Consider the following 26,365-nt stretch of genomic DNA (forward strand, 5'->3'; position numbering starts at 1 on the left):
GTACCAGATACCATATTCGAATCTTAAAAATCTAGGTGCCCTCGATGGGTTACTCACCAAGAAACAACGCGAGAAGAAACGTTCTTGCTTGACGAAAGGACATGGAATGAAATTACTTCTCAGCACTCCACAATTGAGACGCTTGCAGCGTTCGCGGAAACAGCAAAAGATCGGAGGTTTCATATTCAGCATCCCGGCCATCCTGGCAGCATTGGGGGCCGTTGGAAGTTTGGCCGGCGGAAGCGCCGCCATCGCTAAAACCGTCATCGACTCGAAGAAGAACAAGGCGGAATTGGAAGAACAGAAACGTCACAACCTGGCCATGGAGAAGAAAGGGGGGAAGGGCGTAATGAAAAAGTTTAAAAAAAGAAACAGCACTCACCAACCGAGACATTGAATCTCTGATCCAACCGCTACAAATCAAACACTTCAGAGGAGTTTTCATGTCCGACTCGTTACCTTCAACCGTTAAAAGAAGAGAATGTGGAGTAGTCAACTTGGACAGTCAAGAAAATCCAGGCACGCATTGGATATGTTACCACAAAAATGATGATAAAGCATTCGTTTTCGATTCTTTCGGAGGTGTTCCACCTACAAATTTAGTTCATTATCTGAAAACAAACAATCCTATATACTACAACGACGAACGCATTCAAAATTTCGGAGACGTGAACTGCGATCATCTCTGCCTCTCCATGCTCGCGTTTCTCTCTAAAATAAATAAGCCGCCGCAGGTGGAAGATTTCCAGAAAGCATTGTGGAACCTGAAACAGCATCACGATGGGCGTGTTCCATCTCACGAGCGAATCTTCGATCTTGAAACTCACGCTGCACGACGACATCGTCTATCCTAAATCCGTAGCTCTGCGTGCATTCTACAGCATGTACCTCATACCTAACGTCACGCAGCACAACAACAAAATTAGCGTCGGAAGCGAACATATCGTCGTCACGCCAGGCCAATACAACCTTTCTACTTTGCAAGCTCAATTACCCAAAAGCAGGTACCTTTCTCAAAATTCGGTCACGCACAGAGTGGAAATCGTGTCCGCGACGGAGACGGTGGACCTGGGCACCATGGGAGAACTTTTAGGTTTCGAGAACGACACAAAACTCGAAGCTGGCATCAAGCACGTAGCAACCAACATTCCTAAATTCTTGGCCATCGAAACTCTGAACGTTCACTGCAACGTGGCCGAAGGCATGATCACGAAATCCGACGGGGGGTTGCTGGGAAGTCACAAGCAGACGGGAATCAGAGCCAGTTCCGAATTCATGGAACCGATCATCTACACACCCTCTTCGCCGATCTATTTTCCAGTATGTCGCAACCGCATAGACGACATAGAGTTGGTGGTGACGAACGAGAAAGGAGACGTGGTGGATTTCGCAGGTGCAACGACCACTGCCATCGTGGAGATCAACGTATAATAAATAACCATACATCATGGAGCAAATCGAAAGTTACGAGTAGCAATCTTTTCCTCCCAACCGTCTCACCTTCGAGAATTTGAACGAAGCGATCCGGGAGATCGAATACGACGTGGACGTAGGGGATGGGTTCGTTCATCCTCACAGAGCGGACCTCTACCTTCAATTCGACGTGGTGAAGAAGGAAAGCGGAGACGCGTTTCCCGCAGCAGCAAATTTAAAACTCGTGGACAACTTCGTGCCTCACCTGTTCTCGCAGGTGGAGGTAAGGAAACACAACACCGTCATCGACAGAATAGATTATCCAGGCATCACGTCGACGGCAGTGGGAACATTGAAATTATCCAAAACGGACGCAGCGTACTATCAAGCGGGAGGGTTCGAAGCGGGGAACAAAATATCGACGAGAAGTCACACGGTGCTCTTTCCCATGCGTCTGCTTCCGGGATTCTTCTCGGACTACAAGGAGATCATGTGGAAGGGAGGACTGAGGATCAGCTTTCGAAGAGCGGCCGACGACAACGACGCACTTATGCGATACGCTACTTTGGGTCCGGACGGCACCACGCCGCTGCCCAACACTTTACCCGAAGCTGCCAAGTGCGTCATCCGGAGCATGGAGTTGAGAATGCCGGTGGTGGAATACGAGACGAACTACGCCCTCAAGTACAAAGCGGAGATCTTGAAAAGTCCGCAGGTACCGATTCACTTTCACGGTTACCAGTGCGTGCAGAAGTTAGCGTCGGAAAGTCACATGGAATTCGACGTGACGACGCAGTTCAACAACATACAGTTCGACATGCCAGATTTCGTCGTAGTGCTCTTTCAGACCGGACGCGATAACAATCAGGAAAAAGATTCCAGCAAGTTCGACGACTGCAAGATCAAGAACGTTTATCTCAAGAACGGGAGGAACGAAGTGTTCCCGCGCGAGAATTACAACCTCGACATGACCAAAGATGATTACCTAAAACTTTACGAAGCTTACACGGCTTACAAACGCGTGACCGAGGACATGTACTACGCGCCCAGCGAATTCAAAACCCACAGACCGATGTCCGTCATCAACACCACGAAGCGGAAGCAGGTGGTGGTCAACGATCGAACCAACATCAAGATCGTCTGCGAGTTCCACGACGCGCTGCCTGCCGATACTCTATGCAGCGTCATCCTGATCGCAGAGAAGTCCTTCGCGTACGACGTGAAGAACGAGAGGGTGACGGAACAGTTTTAAAATTCATAAAAAAATTGCCACATACTAAAAAAAATCAACAAGGTTATATAAAATATAATGTAAGTTAGTTCGGTGTGCAAATAAAAGAAAATGATAGGTCACTGAAGATCGTAAAAAAAAATCGTAAGATAGGTTAAGTTATATCACGTAAGATCGTGATCGAGTAAGATGTTGGCAACATTGCGAGAAAATAAGGCTTGTGTCTTACAAGAGCAAACCATTAAGTCGAGCCCCACTTTCGGTTGGTGAACTCTCTCTCTCTCCATTTGGGTCTACTACAGTTCGGTGTGCAAATAAAAAGAATAAATGATAGGTTAAGTTATATCACTGAAGATCGTAAAAAAAATCGTAAGATAGGTTAAGTTATATCACGTAAGATCGTGATCGAGTGAGGTGTTGGCAACACTGCGAGAAAATGAGGCTTATGCCTTACAAGAAAAAAAACCATTAAGGCGAGCCTCACCGAGCCTCACTTTCGGTTGGTGAACTCTCTCCATTTGGGTCTACTAAAAAAACAATTATTATTTTTGTTTGTTTGCTTCCATCACAATACAGGCACGCGCGCATATGTGTGTGTGCGACAGAGAGGTTTACAAAAGGTCACGATATATAAACATTGGTCCCGGACTTGGAAAAAAATTATGATAAGGTGCATTCATCCTTCAAGGATGAAACAGTGCATTTACTCATCACGCTGTGTCAGCGCAATAAATGAGGCGCGGAACGTGGAAAGAAAATGAGTTTTTTTTAAAGTTTTTTGATGCTGTTTTCATCGCTGTGAAACATCGTCTGCGCAATAAATGAGGCACGGAACGTGGAGAGAAGGTGAGTTTTTTTTTGAGGTTTTGGTGATCCCCAAATGAGTAAAGTGAGTTTTTGATGTTTTGGTGCTGTTTTCATCGCTGTGAAACATCGTCAGCGCAATAAATGAGGCGCGGAACGTGGAGAGAAAGTGAGTTTTTGAGGGTTTTTTTATCCCCACTTGATGACGTTCAAACGGGCTTATTGTACTACTCTAAAGTAGGTCAAAGCATGTAGAGGCTCTCGTGTAGTTTAGCACGTAATAAAAAAAAGGATAGGTTAAGTTATATCACGTAAGATCGTGATATACCTACCAAGTGTGAGTGGGGGAAAAAGGGAAATTTTACTAAAACATCTCTAAACGCTAAAACATCGACAAAAAATTGTCAAAATATGTCAAAAACTGATATTCAATTGATAAAAAAAGGGCTACAAATGCATACCTACCAAGTACGAGTGGGAAAAATGGGAAATTTTACTAAAACATCGCTAAACGCTAAAACATCGACAAAAAATTGTCAAAAAATGTCAAAAACTGATATTCGATTGGTAAAAAACAGAGGCTACAAATGCATACCTACTAAGTACTGCGTAGAAACAATACACTTACACTACTTGCAACAAATTATTACCCAATATTATGCAACAAATTATTAGACATGTGTTGTTTTCTGATTGGTTGGTTATGACATAATGTGATGATGTGTTATATTCTGATTGGCTTATTGATTCAGATGTTTTCAATGCGGTCTGTGCTTAGGCTATATAAAGAGATTTTGCATTGCATATCAGCCAGTATTGTGAGAGTTGTTGAAGAGTAAGGGTGTGTTGTTGCAGTGCTGCTCATATTTTTTAAACACAAAAATATTGCAGATTTGTATAAATTGAATTACAAATCTATTTGATTTAATATACAGAATTTTTGACAACCTGTCATAGGTTTATTAAGTATAAAGTTTTGATTTGGACCCCAAGAAATTTTATATATATAGCAAAGCCAAAAATATTAACACCCACACCCACACACACACACACACACACACACACACACACACACACACACACACACACAAATCACACTGCTGAACCCAACTGATATTTTTTATTAAGCATAGAATTTTGATTTGGACCCCAGGAAATCTTATATAATAAACAACAAAAAAAATGCCAAATCAAAAATATTTTAATCAATGCAAAAAGAATATAACCAGCCCCAATTGGGCCAGGCATCAAAGGAATTGTAATCCAGACAAATGCAGAACTCCCACAAAAATATGCCCTAAATGCCATAGAAAATATAATCTGGAATATTTCACATATAAACATAAAGGTACTTGCTCTGCACAGTCATCAACATTGCCCCCACAACCATCTACATCTGCTCTGAAAAGGAAGCATGAAACACCTGTTAATGCTGGACCAGCAAAGCAGCCACGCTATGAACCCATCCATAGCAGTTTTGCTGGCCAATTAAGGGATTACCGGTTTGTATCAGAGCCAAGATGTGGTATTAAGAATTTTTTGAACAGTTTAAATCCTGATGTGCAGGCAATTCTAAATGCACAAAATGGCTCTTATAAGCTGTCCCTCAAATTGTTACACAATATAAGAAGCCAAATGGCACAAAATGTACACAGCCCCACATAACAGAAACTGTACCTGTATATTCAAATACAAATTCAGACAAAATAATAAGCAGTTTGATAGATCAATTGATTATTAAACACTCTGAATTTGCTGCAAAAGAGTCTGGATGGAGCCTATGCGGATCTCCACACAAGCTCTATGTTAATATTTCTGAATTCAGCCCATTACAAGGATCTACATATTTGCCATTACCTGCCAATATTAAAAACAAACAAGCCGTGGTTAATATAAAAAATAATGATGAGAAATGCTTTTTGTGGTGTATTTTAGCTGCTATGTATCCAGTTTCAAGGAATCCTGATAGAATAACTTATTATAGACAACATGAAAATGATTTTGATGAGGCAATGGAGGGTTTAGAATATCCAATGTCTGTACAGAATATTGATAAATTTGAAAAAAAGGCCAGGAATATCAATGGTAAACAATTATCTATTAATGTATTTACTTGTTCTACTGGCCGTGGCAATTGCTTGATAGCATCTCTCAGAATCAGTGCATTTGATGATGATTCTGCTGTTCCGATTGATCTGCTCTTAATTGAAGAGGATGGCACATATCATTACACTTTGATACATAATCTTGAAGCTTTAGTCAGAACACAACTAGACAAACCCAATACAATATTCAAGTTGTGCAGAAGATGTTTAATTGTATTTGATGGTAGAAAAATGGTGAATGGTGTTTGGGAAAAAAATGCAGAAATTGCTAAAAACAAGTTAATTGAGCATCTGAAATACTGTGGCAACCATAAACCTGTTCATATGCTTATGCCTAACCCAAATGAAAATGCCAAATTCAAAAAATTTGAAGCCTTGCCGGAACACCCAGCATATATAGTCTGTGATTTTGAATCAAATCTCAAACCTCTTGCATTCTGTAGCCCAGATCCTGATGAACCTTCAATTACATCATACCAGTTACATGAACCTTCTAGTTTTTATTATGTGATTGTACAGGATGGTGTTGTTAGTAAAGAAAATTTATACATGGGAGCAGATGCCATCAAAAAATTTGCAGATGAAATAGAAAATGAGTGCCATGACATAGCATCTAATGTATTATTAAAATCAAAACCTATGTTGCCTTTAACAGAGGAACAGATTGAAGATTTCAACAATGCAGAAAAATGCCCGGTATGTGATTCTGAATTTTCAGATACAAATATCAAGGTGAAACACCATTCCCATACAGATGGTAAATTCTTAATGGCCCTGTGTAATAGCTGTAATATTAAGATCCAGAGACCAAAATTTGTCCCCATATTTTGCCATGGTGCATCCAATTATGATTTTCATCATTTGATCAGGTACGAGGGGTTTGACAAGCCGAATTTAAATATTTTAGCTGAAAATAATGAAAAATATATTGCCATTAGCAAAATAATTAAAGTTAATGGTGTTCCTATTCACTTAAGATTTCTTGATTCATACAGAATTTTATCGGCTAGCCTGGCTACACTGGCCACTCAATTATCTGATGATCAATTCAAAATCACATGTGCTTTGTTTCCAAATCAGGAGCTGAAATTAATTAGGCGGAAGGGTGTATATCCATATGATTATGTTACAGATTTTTCTAAATTTGATGAGTGTTCTCTGCCACCACAACAAGAGTTTTACAGCAAAATCAGAGGATCTGGAATCACTGATGAAGATTATCACCATGCCCAGTTGATGTGGAACAATTTAAAATGCCAGACATTTGGTGATTATCACAAGGCTTATTTAAAACTTGAGGTGACCCTTTTAGCTGATATACTGCAGGCATTTAGAAAATCTTCCATGCAAAATTATAAGCTGGATCCAATGTATTTTTACAGTGCTCCTGGCCTAGCATGGTCTGCAATGTTTTTTAAGCACTAAAATGCAATTGGATCTGATCCAGGATCAAGATATGTATCTGTTTATGGAACAATGTATAAGAGGAGGCATGGTGCAATGTTCTCAGAGATATGCGAGAGCAAAAACAAAATATATTCCTGATTATGATCCAGCACTGCCATCAAATTATATACTGTATGTAGATGCCAACAGCCTCTATGGTTATGCCATGATGAAAAAACTGCCATATGCAGGGCTTGAGTGGGTCGAAGATTTCAACATTGAAGATCTTCATGATTTTGATGACAGTAACTATGGTCTATTCTTAGAGGTTGATCTGACAATTCCTGATAATTTACACAACACATTTTCTGATCTGCCCCCAATTCCCGAGGTTAAGTGTTCACCTGGCTCTAAACAGAAGAAATTGATGATGACTCTAGAGCCGAAACAGGATTATGTCATATATTACAAAAATCTCCAGTTCCTGATGAAACATGGTGTTCAAGTGACCAAAATTGGAAAGGTTTTGAGGTTCAGGCACTCAAGATGGTTGAAGCCATATATTGATACAAACACAGAGCTTCGAACATCTGCAATGAGCCAATTTGATAAGACCTTGTTTAAATTGATGGTCAATTCTGTGTATGGCAAAACAATTGAAAATGTGAGAAAACATATTGATGTTAAAATAATTACTGCCCCAGCCGGAGCAAAAAATTGATTGCAAAGCCAAACTTCAATTACAGAAGAATTTATGATGAGAATATGGCACTTTTCAACATGAAAAAAAACAAAGATTAAGTTTGATAAGCCTATTTATGTAGGGGCTGTGATATTGGAATTGGCCAAATTACACATGTTAAAATTGTTTTATCATGTGTTGAAACCTTTTTATAAGGATCGTGTAAAACTGATGTACATGGACACAGATAGTTTTGTTCTTGATATTCAAACAGAAGATGTTTATCAAGATATAGCACAGCCTGAATTGTTTAAATATTTTGATACCAGTGAACATACAGAGATTCAACACCACAACAAAAAGGTGCCTGGCAAGTTAAAAGATGAGACACTTGGTGATGTTATTGTGGCATTTGCTGGGTTAAGGGCCAAGATGTACAGTTTTGAAACATGTAGTGGCGCTGTTGCCAAAAAGGCCAAGGGCATTGGCAAAGTGACTGTAGACAAAGAGCGTGAATTTGAAGATTACAAAAATTGCCTCAAATCATGTAGCACAATCAGAACATCAGAAAATAGAATTCAGAGTGGGGATCACTTGTTGGCTACAAATATTGTAAGAAAAGTGGCTCTGGACCCACATGATGATAAGAGATGCATTTTATCATGTGGCATACATACTTTACCATGGGGTCATTGTGATTTGAAAAGTGGCAAACAATGCCCAATTACAGAGCATGATTTGAAATAAATAAACATGCCTATGAACTTATTTGGGTTCAAAAAACAGGCTATTATAGACCTGCCAACACCACAACCCTCTTCTGATATGATATCTAAACTAAGTGATTTGTTAATTATTCATCTGAACAGCATATTTACAGATGTTGATGATGAAACAGGTAAAACATTGTACATATTTAACAATAATTTAAATCATTACCAATTACCTGTAGGTGGTCAATTGCAATTTATTACAACCCCTGAGGGTAAATGTCAAGATTTCAGTAGGGAGAAATATTTATAGAATTAAGCACTCAAACATGATTTCTGGCACTGTATATACTGTTTCTGCTGGTGACTGCTTATATATTGAGGTCCCGGGATCATATGACAAGCTTATACCTTTTTTTATAGAATTAAGAATCAGATATTCAATAATAAATAACCACTAAAACAAAATGCCTAATGATATATTTGGCCATACAAGGCATGAAGATCACAGTGATGAGATTCTGATGCTTGATGTCAGAGTCAAGAAATTAAGAAGTGATTTACAAGCTTTACAAACCACACTCAATGCCAGTCTTCAACTAGAAATTACAAATTTACAATCACAATGCATGGACCCTCTTCTTAAAATTGACTCAGAACTCAAAGTGGTGCTTCAGAAATATACTGATTTGGCCACATTAGATAATTTTCAAAGTTTAGAAGAATCTGTAGCAGCTCTTCAAGCCAAATTTAAGACCCAGGCCACCAACTCTGAGCAATTAAAACACCAATTGGAAGAGCAGATAAATAATGTCCAGGCACAGCTCCAAACAATTGTCAAAAGCATAAAATCACAAGAAGATTTTGATCTAGTGATTTCCACTCTAAAAGAACAGATTCAATCACTCCAGATACCTAATCTGTACCCCTTGAACAATGCCATAGCCGAGGTTAAAGAAAAAATTGAGACACTTGAAAATTTTATGAACAACTTGCCATCTTCTGATGCTTTGAGTGCAATAACTCGGAGTGTTGCCAACATTAAGCTGCAACTTGAAACATATGAAGATTTTGGAAAAATTCAAAGTACCATAACCCATCTTGAGGGTACAATAGCAGCAGTGCAAAGTGATTTGACAAATGTACAAGAATCTCTAGAATCCCGCCTGCCTGGTATTGTAGACACACTTGTCAGTGTCCAGCAACAGATCACAAAGCTTGAAAACCTCAACACTGATTCTGAACTATCTCATTTTCATCACTTGATCGATGATATCCAAACAAAGCTTGAAATTTTACAACAATCAACACCCACTCAGGCAGATATAGCCCTGCTCCAAAATGCTATGCAAAATGTGGCTGATGCATCTGAATTAAATAATGTGAAATTGGCACTTGAATCTTTGCAAAATACTGTATCAAATCTGCCTACATCACAGGAACTTAAAAATATAAAGAGGGCAGTGAATCGCATATTGAAATCAGAAGATATCAAGAATATCCAGACAGAGATCAAGCAACTCACTCAAACAGTGGCCACTCTACCAACTAATCAACATATTAATGAACTGCATGCCCTGTTTGAGGATATCAGAAGACAGGTCCATGATCTTACTGCTCAAAATTCAAAATTGGCAGTTATTGAAAATTTGCAACAAATTGTAGCTAATATCAAGCAACAGCTAGGGACCATGGAATCCAATCAAGCAAATGCCCTGTCTGTTTTTGCCACCCAGCTTCAAGAGATTGTGCAACAATACAAGAAACTTGTTGTGGACATAAAGATCAAGCCAGGCCATGATGATGTTGTTAGGACTATCAATGAGCACCTTGAATCTGTAACAAGCAAATTGCTTACAGCAGAAAAAGAAATAACAGGCATAATCGAGAATCCAAAACATACAGTAATTCTTGAATTGTACAGCATCCCCAACAAAGAATATGATTCACCATTTACACCAGGTGGTAAAATATATATGCTGTCCCCTGCACAATTTTATTACAAGTTTTTTGTTGGGGGCACACTGAGACCAATCAAGATCAAATATTGGCTTCAACCACAGGGACACCACTACCCCACCTTATCAATAACAAATGCTGACAACAAACCAAAAATCACCAGTGTAGAGTTACAGGATTTTACAGATCCCAATACATTAGAAACATCTTTTGCTGAAGATGATGGCTCTCTGGAATTTCATATACAAATAGGAGACAAATTATATTTAGAAAATCCTGTAGTATCAGCTGCTGAACACCCCATAGTTGCAATATTCTTGTTTTCATATTATGTCTAGACAAATTATTGTTGATGAATTACACAGACAAGCCAGACATAATTATAAGAGACTGCCAGTAGTCACAAAAGGCATAGATGATTTATGGCAGAGCGACTTGATTGAGATGGCAAGTGGACAGCTGAAAAACTTAGACAAAATCAACAAGGGCTACACGTATCTACTTACTGTAATAGACACATTTTCAAAATTTGCCTGGGCTGCGCCACTCAAATCCAAGACTGGAAAATGTGTTACAGAAGCCTTCAGGACAATCATCAATCAGAGTGGAAGATCACCGCGCTATTTGCAAACAGATAATGGCAAAGAATTTTATAATTCTGTGTTCCAACAATTTATTAAAAGCCAGTCAATAAAACATTACTCGAGTTACAGTGATCTCAAAGCCTCAATTGTAGAGAGATTCAACAAAACCCTAAAAAATCTTATGTATAAACAATTTACACTTCAAGGTAATTATAAATGGATTAATATTCTTCCAGAACTTCTACATGAATATAACAACTCGGTCCATTCCACAATCAACATGAAACCCTCTGAAGTAACTTCATCTGATCAGCAAAAATTGATCAGGACTGTTTATTATCCTAGATACCAGCCAACAACAAGAAAGGCCAAATACAAGGTGGGTGATCAAGTAAGAATCAGCAAATATAAGCACTTATTCAAAAGAGGCTTTACAAGAAACTGGAGCACTGAATTATTTACAGTGGTTCAAATTAAACCTGGGACCCTTAACACATATATAATAAAAGATCACCGAGGAGAAATTCTCAAAGGCAGGTTCTATGAAGAAGAACTCAGCAAAACTAAACAGCCTGGCACATATCTCATAGAAAAAATCATCCGCAGAAAAGGCAACAAGTTATTTGTCAAATGGCTAGGACTTCCAGAACACAGCTGGATCGATGCAGACAAAGTGATAATATGAGCACCTGGGATGTTATAAAAAGGCTGCCAGAACCTGAACAGCAGATTAAGAGAAATGGCAAGTTGCTGCCTGAAAATATTAGATGTCTTATTGTTTGGCCATCGGCTTGTGGTAAAACTCCACTAATGATTGATAATTTTTTATTGGCACCCAACTGGTTAGACTGGAAAAACAGGCACTTGTATGTCTTCTCTAAGAGCTTGGAACAATTAAAATATAAGCAGCTGATGAAGCTATATGATGGATTGGATATTGCCACTTTTGAATCAGATGTTAAGCCACTCCATGAATGTTTCGATAATTCTGTTGTTGTGTTTGATGACATTATACTGGATAATCAAAACAAGGTTAGAAATTTCTTTACACAGGGCCGACACAAAAACATTGATTGCTTCAACCTGGCACAGACTTTTTCAAAAATACCGAAGCAGCTGATCCGAGACAACATAAATTTTATATGTGTGTTTCATCAAGATCATACCAACCTCAAACACATACATGATGAATATGTAGGTGGGGACTTGAGCTACAATGATTTTTCCAAGTTTTGCAGTAGGTGCTGGAATCAAAAGAGTTATGGGTTTGTCACAATTGATATGACAAGAAAACCCAATAGTGGCAAATACAGAAATAAAATCAACAATTTTCTAGACATTGAAACATATATAAATAACCATGAAAAGGCCAATCATTGATGATCTTAAATTAAGAGATTATCTTGTAAAAAGATTTAAGGGATGGAAATCACAGAACCGAGGAATTTATGAACAACACAAACAAACAGAACAGCCTATTATTGATGCTATTAGTGAATTAGGTAAAAATATCAAAACTGTTACAGAGCAAAATCAAAATTTGATCACAGAGCTTGTACCTGTAGCTGCTAGGAACATATTAGATTATCCAATCACCCCACTTTCCAGTATTCATACACCTAGTCCTGTTGCTCCTCGAAGAATTGAAGCTATTCTGGATCCTATTGAATTGCGTCTTCTTGCTCAAATATATTTAAGCACACCTAAAGACAATAATGATGAGGTCTTTGGCTTATATGCTGACACAGAGCGTGATGGTAGCATCATACATAGAATTGGCAATTTCAGAGTAACATTTATGGGAGATAATCTCATTGTATATTCAGAATCTCATCTTGGAGAAAAAGGTGCTTTTGTTAAATATCCCGGCACACCTGGATTGTGGGAACTGATGACTCGGAAAAGGCCTGGCAGCTCTACAGATCAAGATTATGAGCACTACAAGGAAATATTAATAAAATCAGATGCTCGATACCAGAACAATAATCCCACACAAAAAAGAGTCAAGTCTAGCAGTGGAGCAAAATACAACAATTTATCAAGCCCATATGGTCACAAATTAAGACAGGCAGTGGAATCAAACAATACAACACCCTGCCTAAAGAATTTGTCTGGGTTGATGATGTCAGGAAACTTGTAGATAGGTTATTGGTGATAGCTGGGGAGGAAAATGCTGGCAACCACAATTTTTACAATGAAAAAGTTGGAATTATGGACATGATAAGCACAAAATTGTCTAATTTTATAGTGAATGACACTAAGGGGATTGGATATCTTATAAAAATTATTAATACTCTACCACCTAAATTTTGGAATATTTCTGAGGGTCGGGGGCTGGTTAATGACATTATACACAAGCTGCCATTTGAACTACATATTCCAGGCTATCAGTATTGTGGTCCCGGTACAAAATTGGACCATAAATTAAACAGAGGTGATCCTGGTGTTAATCCCCTAGATGCTGCTTGTAGAGACCATGACATAGCATACAACACACATACTGATCTTGACAAGAGACATGTTGCAGACAAGAAATTAGAAGAGGCTGCATTTGGTAGATTTGTAAGCAAAGATGCTTCTTTGAGTGAAAAAATAGCAGCATTGGGAACCACCATAGCTATGAACACCAAGCAAAAACTGGGGTGGGGGCTGTGAATATGTATATAATAAACCTACAATTAAGGCCAAGGGTGTTATGTATCAAATACCTTATGCAGGTCTTAAATCTCTTAAAACTATTGATAGTCTTTTAACCAAAAAGCAGCGCAAGAAAAAAAGCTCTTGTCTTGCCAAGGGCCATGGTATGAAATTGTTGCTTAGTACCCCCCAATTAAAAAAATTACAACAATCTAGAAAAAAATCACATGTGGGGGGTTTCATATTTACTATCCCGGCCATCTTAGCAGCACTTGGGGCTGTTGGGAGCTTGGCTGGGGGATCAGCTGCCATAGCAAAAACAGTAATAGATGCCAAAAAGAATAGGGCAGAATTAGATGAATTGAAGCGCCATAACCTGGCCATGGAGAAACAAGGCAAAGGTGTTAAGAGAGCCATGAATAAGTTTAAAAAAAACAAATGCCGCCCTCAAACCAAGATATTGAAGCTTTAATCAAGCCACTGGGCATCAAAAATTTTAGAGGTGTGTACATGTCTGATTCTTTACCAGAACAACCACTCAACAAAGAGTGTGGCATTGTTAATTTCGATAAGTACAAAAATCAGGGCACTCACTGGATTTGTTATCTTAAATATTTAAAAGATGAGGCATTTGTGTTTGATTCATTTGGAGGTGTTCCACCTGAAAATTTAATAAAATATCTAAAATCAGCTAATCTTTATTACAATAATGCCCGTGTTCAAAATTTCAAAGAAGTTAATTGTGGACATTTGTGTTTATCTGTTCTTAGATATATGTCTCAAATAAATAAACCATCAATTGAAGATTTTCAAAAAGCCTTGTGGTATTTAAAACATCATGGGGGTATTCCATCTCACCAGCCAAAATTCAATATTGAAACTCAAATTGCATGATGATATAGTGTATCCCAAAACAATAGCTCTCAGAGCATTTTATGGCATGTACTTGATCCCTAATATTACACACCACAACAACAAAATTGCAGTAGGGGATCAAAAAATTGTCATCACTCCAGGGCAGTATAATCTGTCCACTCTAAATGCTCAATTACCCAGAGGTATAGTCTTAACTCAAAATTCTGTCACTCACAGAGTAGAGATTGTATCTGCTACAGAAACAGTGGATCTGGGTACTATAGGAGAGCTGTTAGGCTTTGAGAACAACACAAAACTTGAACCGGCCATCAAACACACTGATATTAATATACCTAAATTCTTAGCCATAGAGACTCTGAATATTCACTGTAATGTGGCCGAGGGTATGATCACCAAATCAAATGGCATAGGCACTCACAAACAAACTGGCATCATTGCAACATTCAAACCTAATTCTGAATTTATGGAGCCCATCATCTACACTCCATCCCCAACATTATATTTTCCTGTGTGCCATAATAGAATAGATAACATTGAGTTGATGGTCACTAATGAAAAAGAAGAATTAGTTGATTTTGCTGGAGCCACAACAACTGCTATCATAGAGATTAATATTTAAATAAAAATACATACAAGAAAAAAATGGAAAATATTGAGAGTTATGAGCTACAATCATTCCCCTCAAACAGGAGGACATTTGCAAATTTAAATCAACCCAACACAGAGATTGAGGTTGATCTTGATGTAGGGGATGGCTTTATACACCCCCACAGAGCAGATATATACATCAAATTTGATGTTGTAAAGCTCGATGGAACAGATTATCCGGCAAATTCAAATATAAGATTGGTAGACAATTTTGTGCCGCATCTGTTCTCTGAAATTGAGATCAGAAAGCATGGTGTTGTTATAAACAGAGTGGATTATCCCGGCATTACCTCCACAGCTTTGGCCACACTAAAATTATCCAAAACCGAGGCATCATACTACAAAATAGGTGGATTTGAGGCTGGTGATAAAATATTATCTAAGAGCCACACAGTGCTGTTCCCTATGCGCCTGTTGCCAGGATTCTTCTCAGATTACAAAGACATTATGTGGAAGGGTGGTTTAAGAATCACATTTAGAAGAGCTGCCAATGATAATAATGCTTTGATGAGGTACAGCACATTAAACTCTACAGGGGAAGCTCTGCCCAATACCCTACCTGATGAAGGCAAATGCATTATTCAGACTATGGAGCTAAGAATCCCAGTTGTTGAATATGAAGCCAGTTATGCTCTTAAATACAAAGCAGATATAATAAAAAATCCACAGATTCCTTTACAATTTTATACATATCAATGTGTACAGAAGCCTGCCGCTGGTACTTATTATGAGTTTGATGCTACAAATTCATTCTCCAGTATACAATATGACATGCCGAATTTTGTGGTGGTATTGTTTCAGACTGGAAGACACAATAATCAGGAAAAAAATTCAAGTAGATTTGATAACTGCAACATCAAGAACATATATCTTAAAAATGGCAGAAATGAGGTATTTCCAAGAGAAAATTATAATTTAGACATGTCCAAGGATGATTTCCTCAAATTATATGAAGCATTTACAGCATACAAAAGGGTTACTACTGGCAATACTGACATGTATTACACACCAGATGAATTCAAAGCACAGAGACCAATGTTTGTCATCAACACTTCAAAAAGGAAATAAGTTGTGGTTAATGACAGGACAAACATTAAAATTATCTGTGAATTCCACAATACACTCCCTGATGACACTATATGTAGTGTTATTCTTATAGGTGAAAAATCATATGTTTATGATGTAAGAAATGAGAGAGTCACAGAGCAATTCTAAAAGATCTTTGCATATTATATTGTTTTAATATTAGATAAACAAATTGAACCTGGTATCCAATTGAACTTAAACCGGAAGTAAATATGTGTGTGTGTGTGTGTGGGTGTGGGTGTGTGTGTGGGTGTGGGTGTGGGTGTGGGTGTGTGTAGCTTAGTTTTAAGTGTAGCCAAAAAAAATATGAAGAGGGGCATATTTTTAACAAGCTTATGGACAACAATCTGACAGAAGTGCCTTTTGTAAGTGTGGACAAATCAATCTGAGGGGGCTCATCATTTCACAGGAACTTCCCGAGGGCATTTTTACAAAAATCTTGGATTAGACAGGGTTCCACACTTGAGCAAAAAGCTCATATGGGCATGTTGAGCAAGTTTTAAGTGTAGCCAAATCTGCCTGAGAGGGGTTCATCATTTCTCGTGCTGGTTGTAGTATCAATTACACTACTTTGTGCGTATCATGACTTCGCCTTTTGAGAACAGAGGTTTTTCTTTTTAGAAAATCTAATAGTGTTTCTAGTACATTTCCGGCATATATGCAAATTCAACTTGCGATGAAATGTTCGATCTGAAATATATTGACTGGTCAAGAAATATGTCAGTACATGATAAAAGTCCAGAAACTGACCTTTAATCATTTCCTTGAATTTGCTCAAAGCCTCCTTTGTGCTCTCTTTTTGTAGAGCCTCGTCGTAGGCTTCGGCGGGAGAGAGCTTTTTCTCAGGGACTTCTTCACTCTGCGACATCCTCGCTGGCTTGTGTTGCTGAAAAGAGAAAGACTCATGGCTCTCAAAGGAATTTGCACAGATAAAAGAAATTACATTCAAACAATATCTAAGTAAATCAAATCTTAGAAGCCCATTCACCACATAAACCGTTTTATCACAGATTAACGTATTCTCACTGATTTCTGAAACAGTTCTTCGAAGTGTTTAGCTGAAGTCAAAACATCTCATTTTCGGGCAGTTAGTTGGTCACCTTACTGAAACAGCCGCTTCACTTTGGCCGTTCCATGCTTCCACAATGAAACACTACACCACTAGATGGTTTGTGTTTTTCTTTGGGTGTTTGGAGATGTGTATAAATATTTGCAGCTGATAGTGGAACTCCCATTTCATAAGGCACATCCAGGTGTTCATGTTCTGTACAGGGCTGAAAGATGCAATTAACAACGAAGCTATGTTTTCTAGGAATAGGCTAAAGTGAAATAAAAAAGCTAGTTGTAACAAAACCTTTCCCCGTGCCGGTTTGACAGTACTTTATACTATCTCTGGTGGGTTCTTCTTCTGTGCATAAATTAGACGTTATGAATATGCCTAGCACAACTATAGTGTATTTTCAACCATATTATCTATTTTCAACCATATATTCATGATAATGGAATGCACTGATAACAACTAACATCTACACTTCAGTCCAATCGTGTAAATTTACCAAAGATTTTTTTTAAAAAAATGCCGATTATAAATATTTATAATTACTGCTTAAACACAAGATAATATTTTAAAGATTCTTTTTACCCTAACAAAACACCTTTTTACTGTTCGGTCTTTCAGTTCAGATAAAGACGCAAACATAAAAATAAACACCAAGATTTTGAATATCTACATGACTTTCATTAGTCCACGCGATTATAGCAGACTTGTAGACCCTTAGAAAGCAATTGGAGGAATATGTCGTCTGTGCTCTTTTTCTTTGCTAAGTGGGCAGATGTAGCACCGCTGAAATGTTTGAGATTCATGTACTTCAACCTCTTGATAAAATGGATCTTTAGAAGACTTTGCAACAATTTATTATCTTTTCATGCAGGAAAGAGAGTTTTTTTTAAAGATTTTGACATCCAGAGTTCGAATTTGGAATTAACTTTCCTATCAATGATAACACCATTTAGCCTTGTTTCCATGATAACAGTAACTAAATAAGCTGACCAAGGCAGAGATTTATTTTATTTTAAAACAGAAACTGAACGTTACGTTCAGGGACGTCGGAACTTATTTCGGAGTGGGGGGCAAGTTCTTAAATCCACCAATATTTTTTCTAAATATCTTTTCATATATGTACGTGTATATATATATAAATTATATTAATAATTATATATTTTATATTTTTATATAGTCATGTAATTTATATTACATTCTAGATTAAGTTAGAGATGCTGTTCCCGTCGTCCAATCCGCTCTAGGTAATATAATTGCACAAACAAGCTGTAATAAATACATTTACCAGCCAATGGATGCTATGTTGACGTATTTAAACCCATTTATTCTTACTCTTTGCTAATCTGTGATAGTATGTATACATTGGGGCAATACCAGCTTCATTGAGGTCACATCACGATCTAGAAGAGATGCTCCTTAATATATCAAACTTCTTAAATCAAGACATTTCTTTTTTAATCATATAATTCAAATATAGAAAATTACCAATGGCTAGAACAAAGTTAGAAGAACGAAATGACTGAGAATAGAAACCAACCTTTTGAGAAGCCCTTGCATCGCATGTTTGGGGTGTCCTTATAAAGTATACTGTTCTGGTTTCAACACGCTTATCGGAAGTGAGCTCCCTACAAAGACTAAGACCCATAAAGCTTTCTTAGAATCTCCAGAGCTAAGGAGGAACTCAGCACACGTAAGAACAACACATAACCCCACAGAGGATTATACTGGCTGTGGGTTCATGGCGCCAGAGTCCTGATGGGTAAAGTACAGTAGAACCAAAGGCAACGCAGACCTGCGAGTTCTGTGCATCGTACTCCCGCTTTGAGGGGACGGGCAGACTGAAGCATGCTTTGACAACTGTTCAGCAAAACTGAAAACTTTTCTCAGATAAAGAGTACAATTAAGAAAGTCCTCTTTTCAACTGCGACTAGAAGATCACTTGCTTCGAATGGTTCACTGGGATAGCTCTGCTTAACTGACAAGGTTGAAGAAATTTAACAAAAACATGAAGTGAATCATGTTTGTCTAGAAATCGAGTTTCACATATTGACAATAGTTGTTTTATATTAATTTCTAGCACATAATGCAATGTATTTGTTTTTAGTATTTCACCCCTGCATATATTATTTTTAAAAAAAACACATCTACTTCACTTACTGTACTAAAACAGTTTATTTGAAAAAAAAATTGTGGATGTTATTTTCAGAATCCACAAAAAAAACTAAGGAATTTGGGGAGGGAGCCGAACCCCCTGGATACACCCTTGCGAGGAAAGAGGGTTGAGTGTACCCTCACTCCTGATGTTTTGCGGGATCATACATGCATACTATTGTAGTGATATAAATATCCATAAATAGGGGTAACCCAGATGTATCCACTAACTCACAAACTTTTTATGTGCAGAGCCAGTAACTATTTGAGCGATTGATTGCAGGATATTGAACCATACTTAGCAAAATATATTGCATAATTTGCATAATGTACTAGTTATTTTTTTATTATGAACAAAGATGAACCAGACGAGGGACGCGGGCAGTAGTTTGGATGTGAACTGATTAGTTAAAACAATGTAAGGGACATTGCATCTCGTAAACATTTCATGTTGTAACACGAGTATATGTGTAACGGGGAACAAAAATCTCGGGGTCGCAGATTCAAACCTAGTAACCAGCCATCCTATCACATTTTCTACAGTTGTTATTCCTGTAAGAGGTTAGTGCTGATGTTGCACCTTTAATAATTAATAGACAGGAACATTTCTCTCCAGCTTTATTGTCAGTTTTTCATCAGTGAAAACTCCAGGAGTAAATAACCTGGTAGTGAACTTTTGTCTTTAAAAGAGAAATGTGCATACCACTACACTGTCATAGGTGAACAGCCAGTTTTTGTAATGTTAAGTTATTCTCGGAATCGTAACTAAATGATAGCACAAAACAGTTAAAATATCATAAAAAACATTAAAAATATTCTTAATGCTCCTTAACACTAGAAGCGCCAGGATTTTTTTACTACCTAGAAGCGCCACCTCCGGTCAAAATAACCGGTATTTAAAATTTGACTATTTCTCAAAATGGATTTTGCCAAAAATCATCTTATTACTAATAAAACAAAATATTTTGTAAGAGAATACAAAAATATCATGAAACCCATGAAATTTCCATGCACTAATTACAACACTAAACATTCATTTTCTTCAAGGAAATAAGTTTCCGTCATGAAATTTCACATATTACATTTTTTGCATTTCAGTATCTTTTGTACACCAGAAACACATTTTCCGCAAACATATTTGTTGCACATTGAACAAATGTCACTTGTATTGTTTTTATTGCAGAATGCCACTTGGCATTGGCGCCTCTTTCTGGAAAAAGAGCCACTTATATTCCGTGCATGTGATATTGATGTTGACAATATTTTATTGGGCTTTGCATTCAAATGTCCTTCTCTCAGTTCTCAGCTAATTCTATCAAAAAGTTATGTCTGGTAACGTTCCTCCTGGTGACTGACTTGTAAACTACCCATGCATTTATTGCTGCCAGATCTAAGATATTGTAAAACACATGTACCGGCCATTTACGTGATGAAGCACGGACTGAATATTTGCGTGCCATCAACACCGCATTTAGTTTTTTTGTAATACATGATTGTTTCTGGGAGTTTCTTCTGGCTTTGCAAATCTACTTCTACATCTGAATGCACGGCGCTTAGGAGTAGAACATTTTTGTTTGATTTAGCTTGGTATGCACACAATGTAATGTCCCCCTTTTTTAGCAAACATGTTTCATACACTTGTGTTCTAATGTTCACAATTTCTTTAGGAACCTCCTTTCTATTTTTCTTCATAGTGCCAATTAGGCTTGTCTTCTTCTCCTTTAGCTTCTCAGCGAGTTTTAACGATGTGAAATAATTGTAAGTATTTACATTTCTACCCGCATTTAGATAAGGTGAAGTAATTCTCAATACAACATTTTCAGGTACAGTAACATTATCATTCCTTGATTCATCTTTCCTAAGGTATGGAAAGGCATTGCACATGTATTTGGAATGTACGTCTACTAGCATCCAAAATTTTATACCAAATTTTATTGGTTTGTTTGGCATGTACTGTGTACAGCTACACCTCGCTTTCGAAGGAAACAATTGTTCGTCAAATGTCAGATTTTCTCCTGGAGTGTCCCCTGAGGACACATTGTCTAGAAAACCTTTCTTACAAACTGTAGTGTTCAATCCAAACTGAGTCTTCACTTTCTCCTTCTTATCAGCTTCGACAATACGCCAACATAAAAGAGAAAGGAAGAATAGGGGTGGAAACTATAAGTGCAACGTTCCAATCCAGAAGTGGTTTTCCATTGAAATACATTAGCAGCCAAAATGACCGGCAACGGCGTTTCTAGGTAGAAACACAGATATTTCCGTTAGTATTATTTTTTTTGTAAATAACGCATAGCAGTAATAATGTACTGCAAATTTTAGGAAAAGTCACAAAATTTCAAAGCACGAAAAAAAAGGTTTCTGTACAAAGCAGAAAATGCAATTTGAAAAACGGTCAAAATGACCGGCTTGGCGCTTCTAGTGTTAAAACAATTTTGTTTTTCAGAATTTAAATTAGCGAAATGATTCTTGGAAAGTCAGGCAAAGAAAATATTACCCCCTGGCTGGGCCTAGGTGGGGACAATACAATATACTCAGGGCCTGTAACCAAAATATTTTCAGAATTCTGAAAAGTCGAAGATGTTTGTTCCTTAGTCTAAAGTATAGTGTTCTATACAATCGCAATTCTCTACTACAACCTTGGTGACAATGAAGTTCGACCAGAAAGGAATACGTGATTAAATGCACAGAGGCATAGGCGGTGGAATGGGTGACCCGCAGAAGTGACGCATGTGTGTAAGAGGAGGCGTGTGAGCAGGCAGGAATCGTGATCCCAGCATGTTGCACCCAAGGTCACGTAAAGAACGAAAACGGGGAACATTACGCGTGACATTGAACTTCGACCAGGCACCAGACCCATACGGAAAATTCCAGATAGTGGCGCATTCGACGGAAGCATGACGTCACGAACACGATAAGGGAGTCCGCCGTATATAAGCGCGTGCTGTGTACCGAGGAACCGCAGTGCATCATCACCATGGCCAGGGGAAAATCTATTGACAACACCGTGAGGAGAAGAGTGGTGGAGTTGCAACGGGATGGACTCAGTGAACGGAAATAGGGCGCCAACTGAACTTACCCAAGTCAACCGTCCACTGCATCATCAAACACCACCAAAATACGGATACTACAGAGCCAGGTAAGGCCCCCGGTCGAAAACGCCTGCTGAGCGTGCGTGACCTACGGATATTTAGGCGCTATATCCAGACCAACAATCATGTTTCTGTGGCCGAATTACGACTGTGGACTCGAGAACGCTTTCACATTGAAGTGTCAACCAGAACCATTCGCCGTTACCTACAGCGATGCGGTTACCGAGTGTACAAGGCGAAACGTAAACCCTTCCTTTCCATGTTGAACAAAGGCAATCGACTACGGTGGGCACGAATGTGCCGGGGATGGACATTTCGGCAGTGGAACAGGGTTTTGTGGACGGACGAATCCATTTTCAATGTTGTGTACGGGAAAATACGGAAAACAGTCATTTGTCGGAAGGAGGAACAGAATGAAGCAAAATGTTATGCACGTCGGGTACAGAAACCTGCGTCAGTGATGGTATGGGGATGCATGACGGCATCTGGGGTTGACCCACTACACGTCTGTGAGGGCATTGTGAATGCACACGCCTATACACGCATACTGGAGCGGCATCTTCCCACAGTGCGAAGGCACCTGTTCCACAGGCGGCGTCTCATCTTTCAACACGACAATGCCAGGCCTCATACAGCGCGGCTGACAAGAGAATGGTTGACTCGCCATCACGTGCGAACTCTGCCATGGCCACCATCGAGTCCCGACCTCTCGCCCATTGAGAATGTGTGGCGTGTTCTTAAGCGACGTGTGCAACAGAGGGGACCCACGACAGTGGCTGCTCTTATCGCCTGCCTGCAGGAGGAATGGCACCGCATCGATGTGGAATACCTTGAACGACTCGTCCGCAGCATGCCCCGACGCATTGCCACAGTTATTCACCGACGGGGCGGCGTCACACCATGGTAAACAGGATCTCCTCTAACAGTGGTCGAACTTCAATGTCACGTGTAGATGGACGAAAATGTTTTATTTTGTGTGGACACCATACATTGCTGCGTTGCAGCGGAAATTTATGTTTTCCTTTGTTCCATGTAGCCTGCTGAATAAAATATGTTCAGCATATGCATGTGTTCTCCTTCTTTCACAACGCACTCCTATATTTGTGACTGGTCGAACTTCATTGTCACTAAGGTTGTATTACGTAAGACCAATATGCAGACAGAACAAACCAAGAAATAATTTGAGGTTCTAAATTGGTGTTTTTTTTCATGGTTAAACCTTCATTATATTTCATTTTGACGCGCTGTGGTGAATTTACATTGTTTCATGTAAGATAATATTACCATGTCCTGATTTTATAATTAAATTAATAGTGCATATGTGCTATTTTTGATTGAAATATTTGAGCACGATTTTTATTTAGTACTTGTTTAAAATATGATTTCTATAATCTGAGATACTTTTAGTGTGTCAAAAGAATCATGTAGTTATAAAAAATCAGATTAGTTGCTTCATTGGAACCACCAGGGACAAATAAACCCACAATACAATCAATTATTTTTATCTGGCACCCAGCATCCTGAAGCGCTGGGTGAGTGCCCTAGTTGCACCTCCCCGGGTCGGCTCTGCCCCCTCGCCCCCATCCACCCACGAAAAGCCAGAGAGAGACGAAATGTGGTGCTATGTGTTACCGTGCGATCAATATTTACGTTCAGTTTTAAATGTATACGTTCAAACAGAGGCAATTACCGTTGAAGATGTAACAGATTATTGTGCAATAGCTAAAGAATATTATGATGATAGTCATGAATAAAAGATTCATGTATGTGCTTCATTGGAAATTGAGCATCTTGTCTTTAAGCTTTTAATTTTGACAGATTTACAAATCCACAATAGCTTCATCTTATGTAAATTATCAAGAAAAATTTTATTTTACTGCTTGCATCCAAAAAGACGTATTTTGTGCTGGTTGACCTTCACTCTTCCCCTGCAACCACATTTTCAGAAGCACATTTGAAGTGTTAGTAATGATACGACGCGGTGGTCGACGAACTCATTGTTATTCTCAAGTTTCCGATTCAACCGATAACTGACTACTGACTTGTGGTTTATGGGCTGGCCAACCCAACACCAAACTTCAACTGATAAGTTCAAGTCAAAGCGAGGGAGAACTCAATCATCTTTTGAAAATCCCATCTGGACAAAGCTTTCGGGAAAAGAAGGTTGTGGACATGCTACTGCAGGAGCATGCAGAGAGAGTGAGGCCAGGAATTTTTCATAGGATATTTTTTTCCTCCACAACAACTGTTTCGCGGAAATATGTTGATGTGGATTTACCTCGGAACTGCAGACCGTTCCTATCTGAGTGCACCGACCTCTCCCCCTCCCACCTCTCCCTGGAGCATTGTAACGAGCGAGGGCATCTGTAGAAAACCTGGTGGAACAGCAAGTAGGAACAGAGAAATTCCTAGGAGGGACAATTCACGTTTGCATTTGCTTTGAAAAGACGAAACTGCCATTCGTAATCTCCATAGAGATCTGTCAGTCAAGTACTTCTTTTCTTATGCATTAAATTAGGCACACACAGGACATGTAGTATGTAGATTTTCAGCGAAAAATGCAGGCTAGATCAGGACTCGAACCCGAGTCTCTGGCATACGTGCCATTGCTCTACCACTGAGCTACCGAGCCGACCTGGCTTCGCCTACATTTTCGCTGGCGCTGTTTTACCTGTGTGAAATCGTCTCTGCAAGTGCTACATACTTCTTTTCTTGTTCTCGCTTTTAGCGGAAACTTTAGCCAATGTTCATTTGACGAATGCAAAAATATTTTCTCAAATTTTATTCAAAACAAAAAATGAGCAGAATAAATTAGTACAATTTTTCATGGCGCCACTGGGGGGAAAAGACAATATTGCCCCTCCCCTCGATGATGAATGAGAGGGCATGATGCCCCCTTGCCCCCGGTTCCGACGTCCCTGGTTAAGTTTCAACCTTCTAGCAAGATCTTCTTCAGATTCTGTACCAAGCACAAATGTAAAAAGGTACAAAATAGGAAGATATATGTACACAAAAATAACTTCCCTCCAGACACAAGAATATTAGAAAGTTGTTTATCTGGAACATTCATTTCCGAGTGTTCCAGTAGGTGGCCTTCTCCTGTCAACTGTTGTTTCACCTGACAGGCGATTTAGATAAACACTTCCTTTCATCTGGAACTTGGTTGGACTCCTTATCTCATACTCGTTTTCCTTATACTTTGTTTCTTCATTCCTATTTCATCATTTCTTCTCCTTGGCCCTTGTCGTTTCCACTCTATCTAACACCTTCTTCCAATCTTTGTTTATCTTCAGTCTCCCATTCCAGTTCATTGTGTCTTCCTCCCTTTCTTCTCTATGTCCTTGACCTCCTTCCATTTTCTTACTAGTACTTTCTTCTACCTTCCTATCTGCTTAGCATCATCCCACTCCATATCATGTCCTGTTTCTCTGGTGTGCTTAAATATCGCATTTCTCTTACTCTCTTAAGTCGTACAACATCGCTATGTTCTTCCAAACTGTCTTTCGGCCTCTATTTTGTTTCTCCTATCTACACACTCTGACATTCTTTACACTTCATTTCGTATATAAAACCTTCCTCTTCCTCTTCTCTGTTTTCCGTTTCCTTGCTTGAATTCCTTGCTATTCTTAAGATGCTTCTTCCTACTTCCTGTAAGTTTTAATGCTCGCTTTCTATGGAAAGGGCTGGAAAAGAATGGCTACGAGAAGGAGGAGAGACTGCAAATAAACAGAAGAGGGAAGAAAAGTGTGAGAAGAGAAGAGAAAGAGAAAGAAAAAAGGAAGAGAAAGGAAAAGAGAGGTTGTTTGGAATAAGGAGTATCGGCAAGACCTCAAAAAAGATATGCAAAGTACTTGGGAAAGCGGGTATTAAAACTTTCAGGAAGGGAGGACGAAGCATATTAAGAATAGCGAAGAATGCAAACAAGAAAAAGAAGAACAGAG

At 38.7% G+C, this 26,365-nt stretch overlaps 1 protein-coding gene across 2 annotated transcripts in view; it reads right to left on the reverse strand.

Annotated features, from left to right (window-relative positions):
- Nucleotides 1–26,365, reverse strand: part of LOC145979550 (retinaldehyde-binding protein 1-like) — a 188,957-nt gene that overhangs the window by 111,368 nt on the left and 51,224 nt on the right. For both annotated transcript variants that reach the window (XM_083112522.1, XM_083112523.1), the window contains one exon: nt 16,872–17,007. In XM_083112522.1, the coding sequence (XP_082968648.1) occupies nt 16,872–16,989 (118 nt within the window). In that variant the 5' untranslated portion in view covers nt 16,990–17,007. The remainder of the gene's footprint in view (nt 1–16,871; nt 17,008–26,365) is intronic.

Source organism: Lepisma saccharinum, chromosome 26 (assembly GCF_977018435.1).
Source record: "Lepisma saccharinum chromosome 26, izLepSacc3.1, whole genome shotgun sequence".
Lineage (NCBI taxonomy): Eukaryota > Metazoa > Arthropoda > Insecta > Zygentoma > Lepismatidae > Lepisma > Lepisma saccharinum.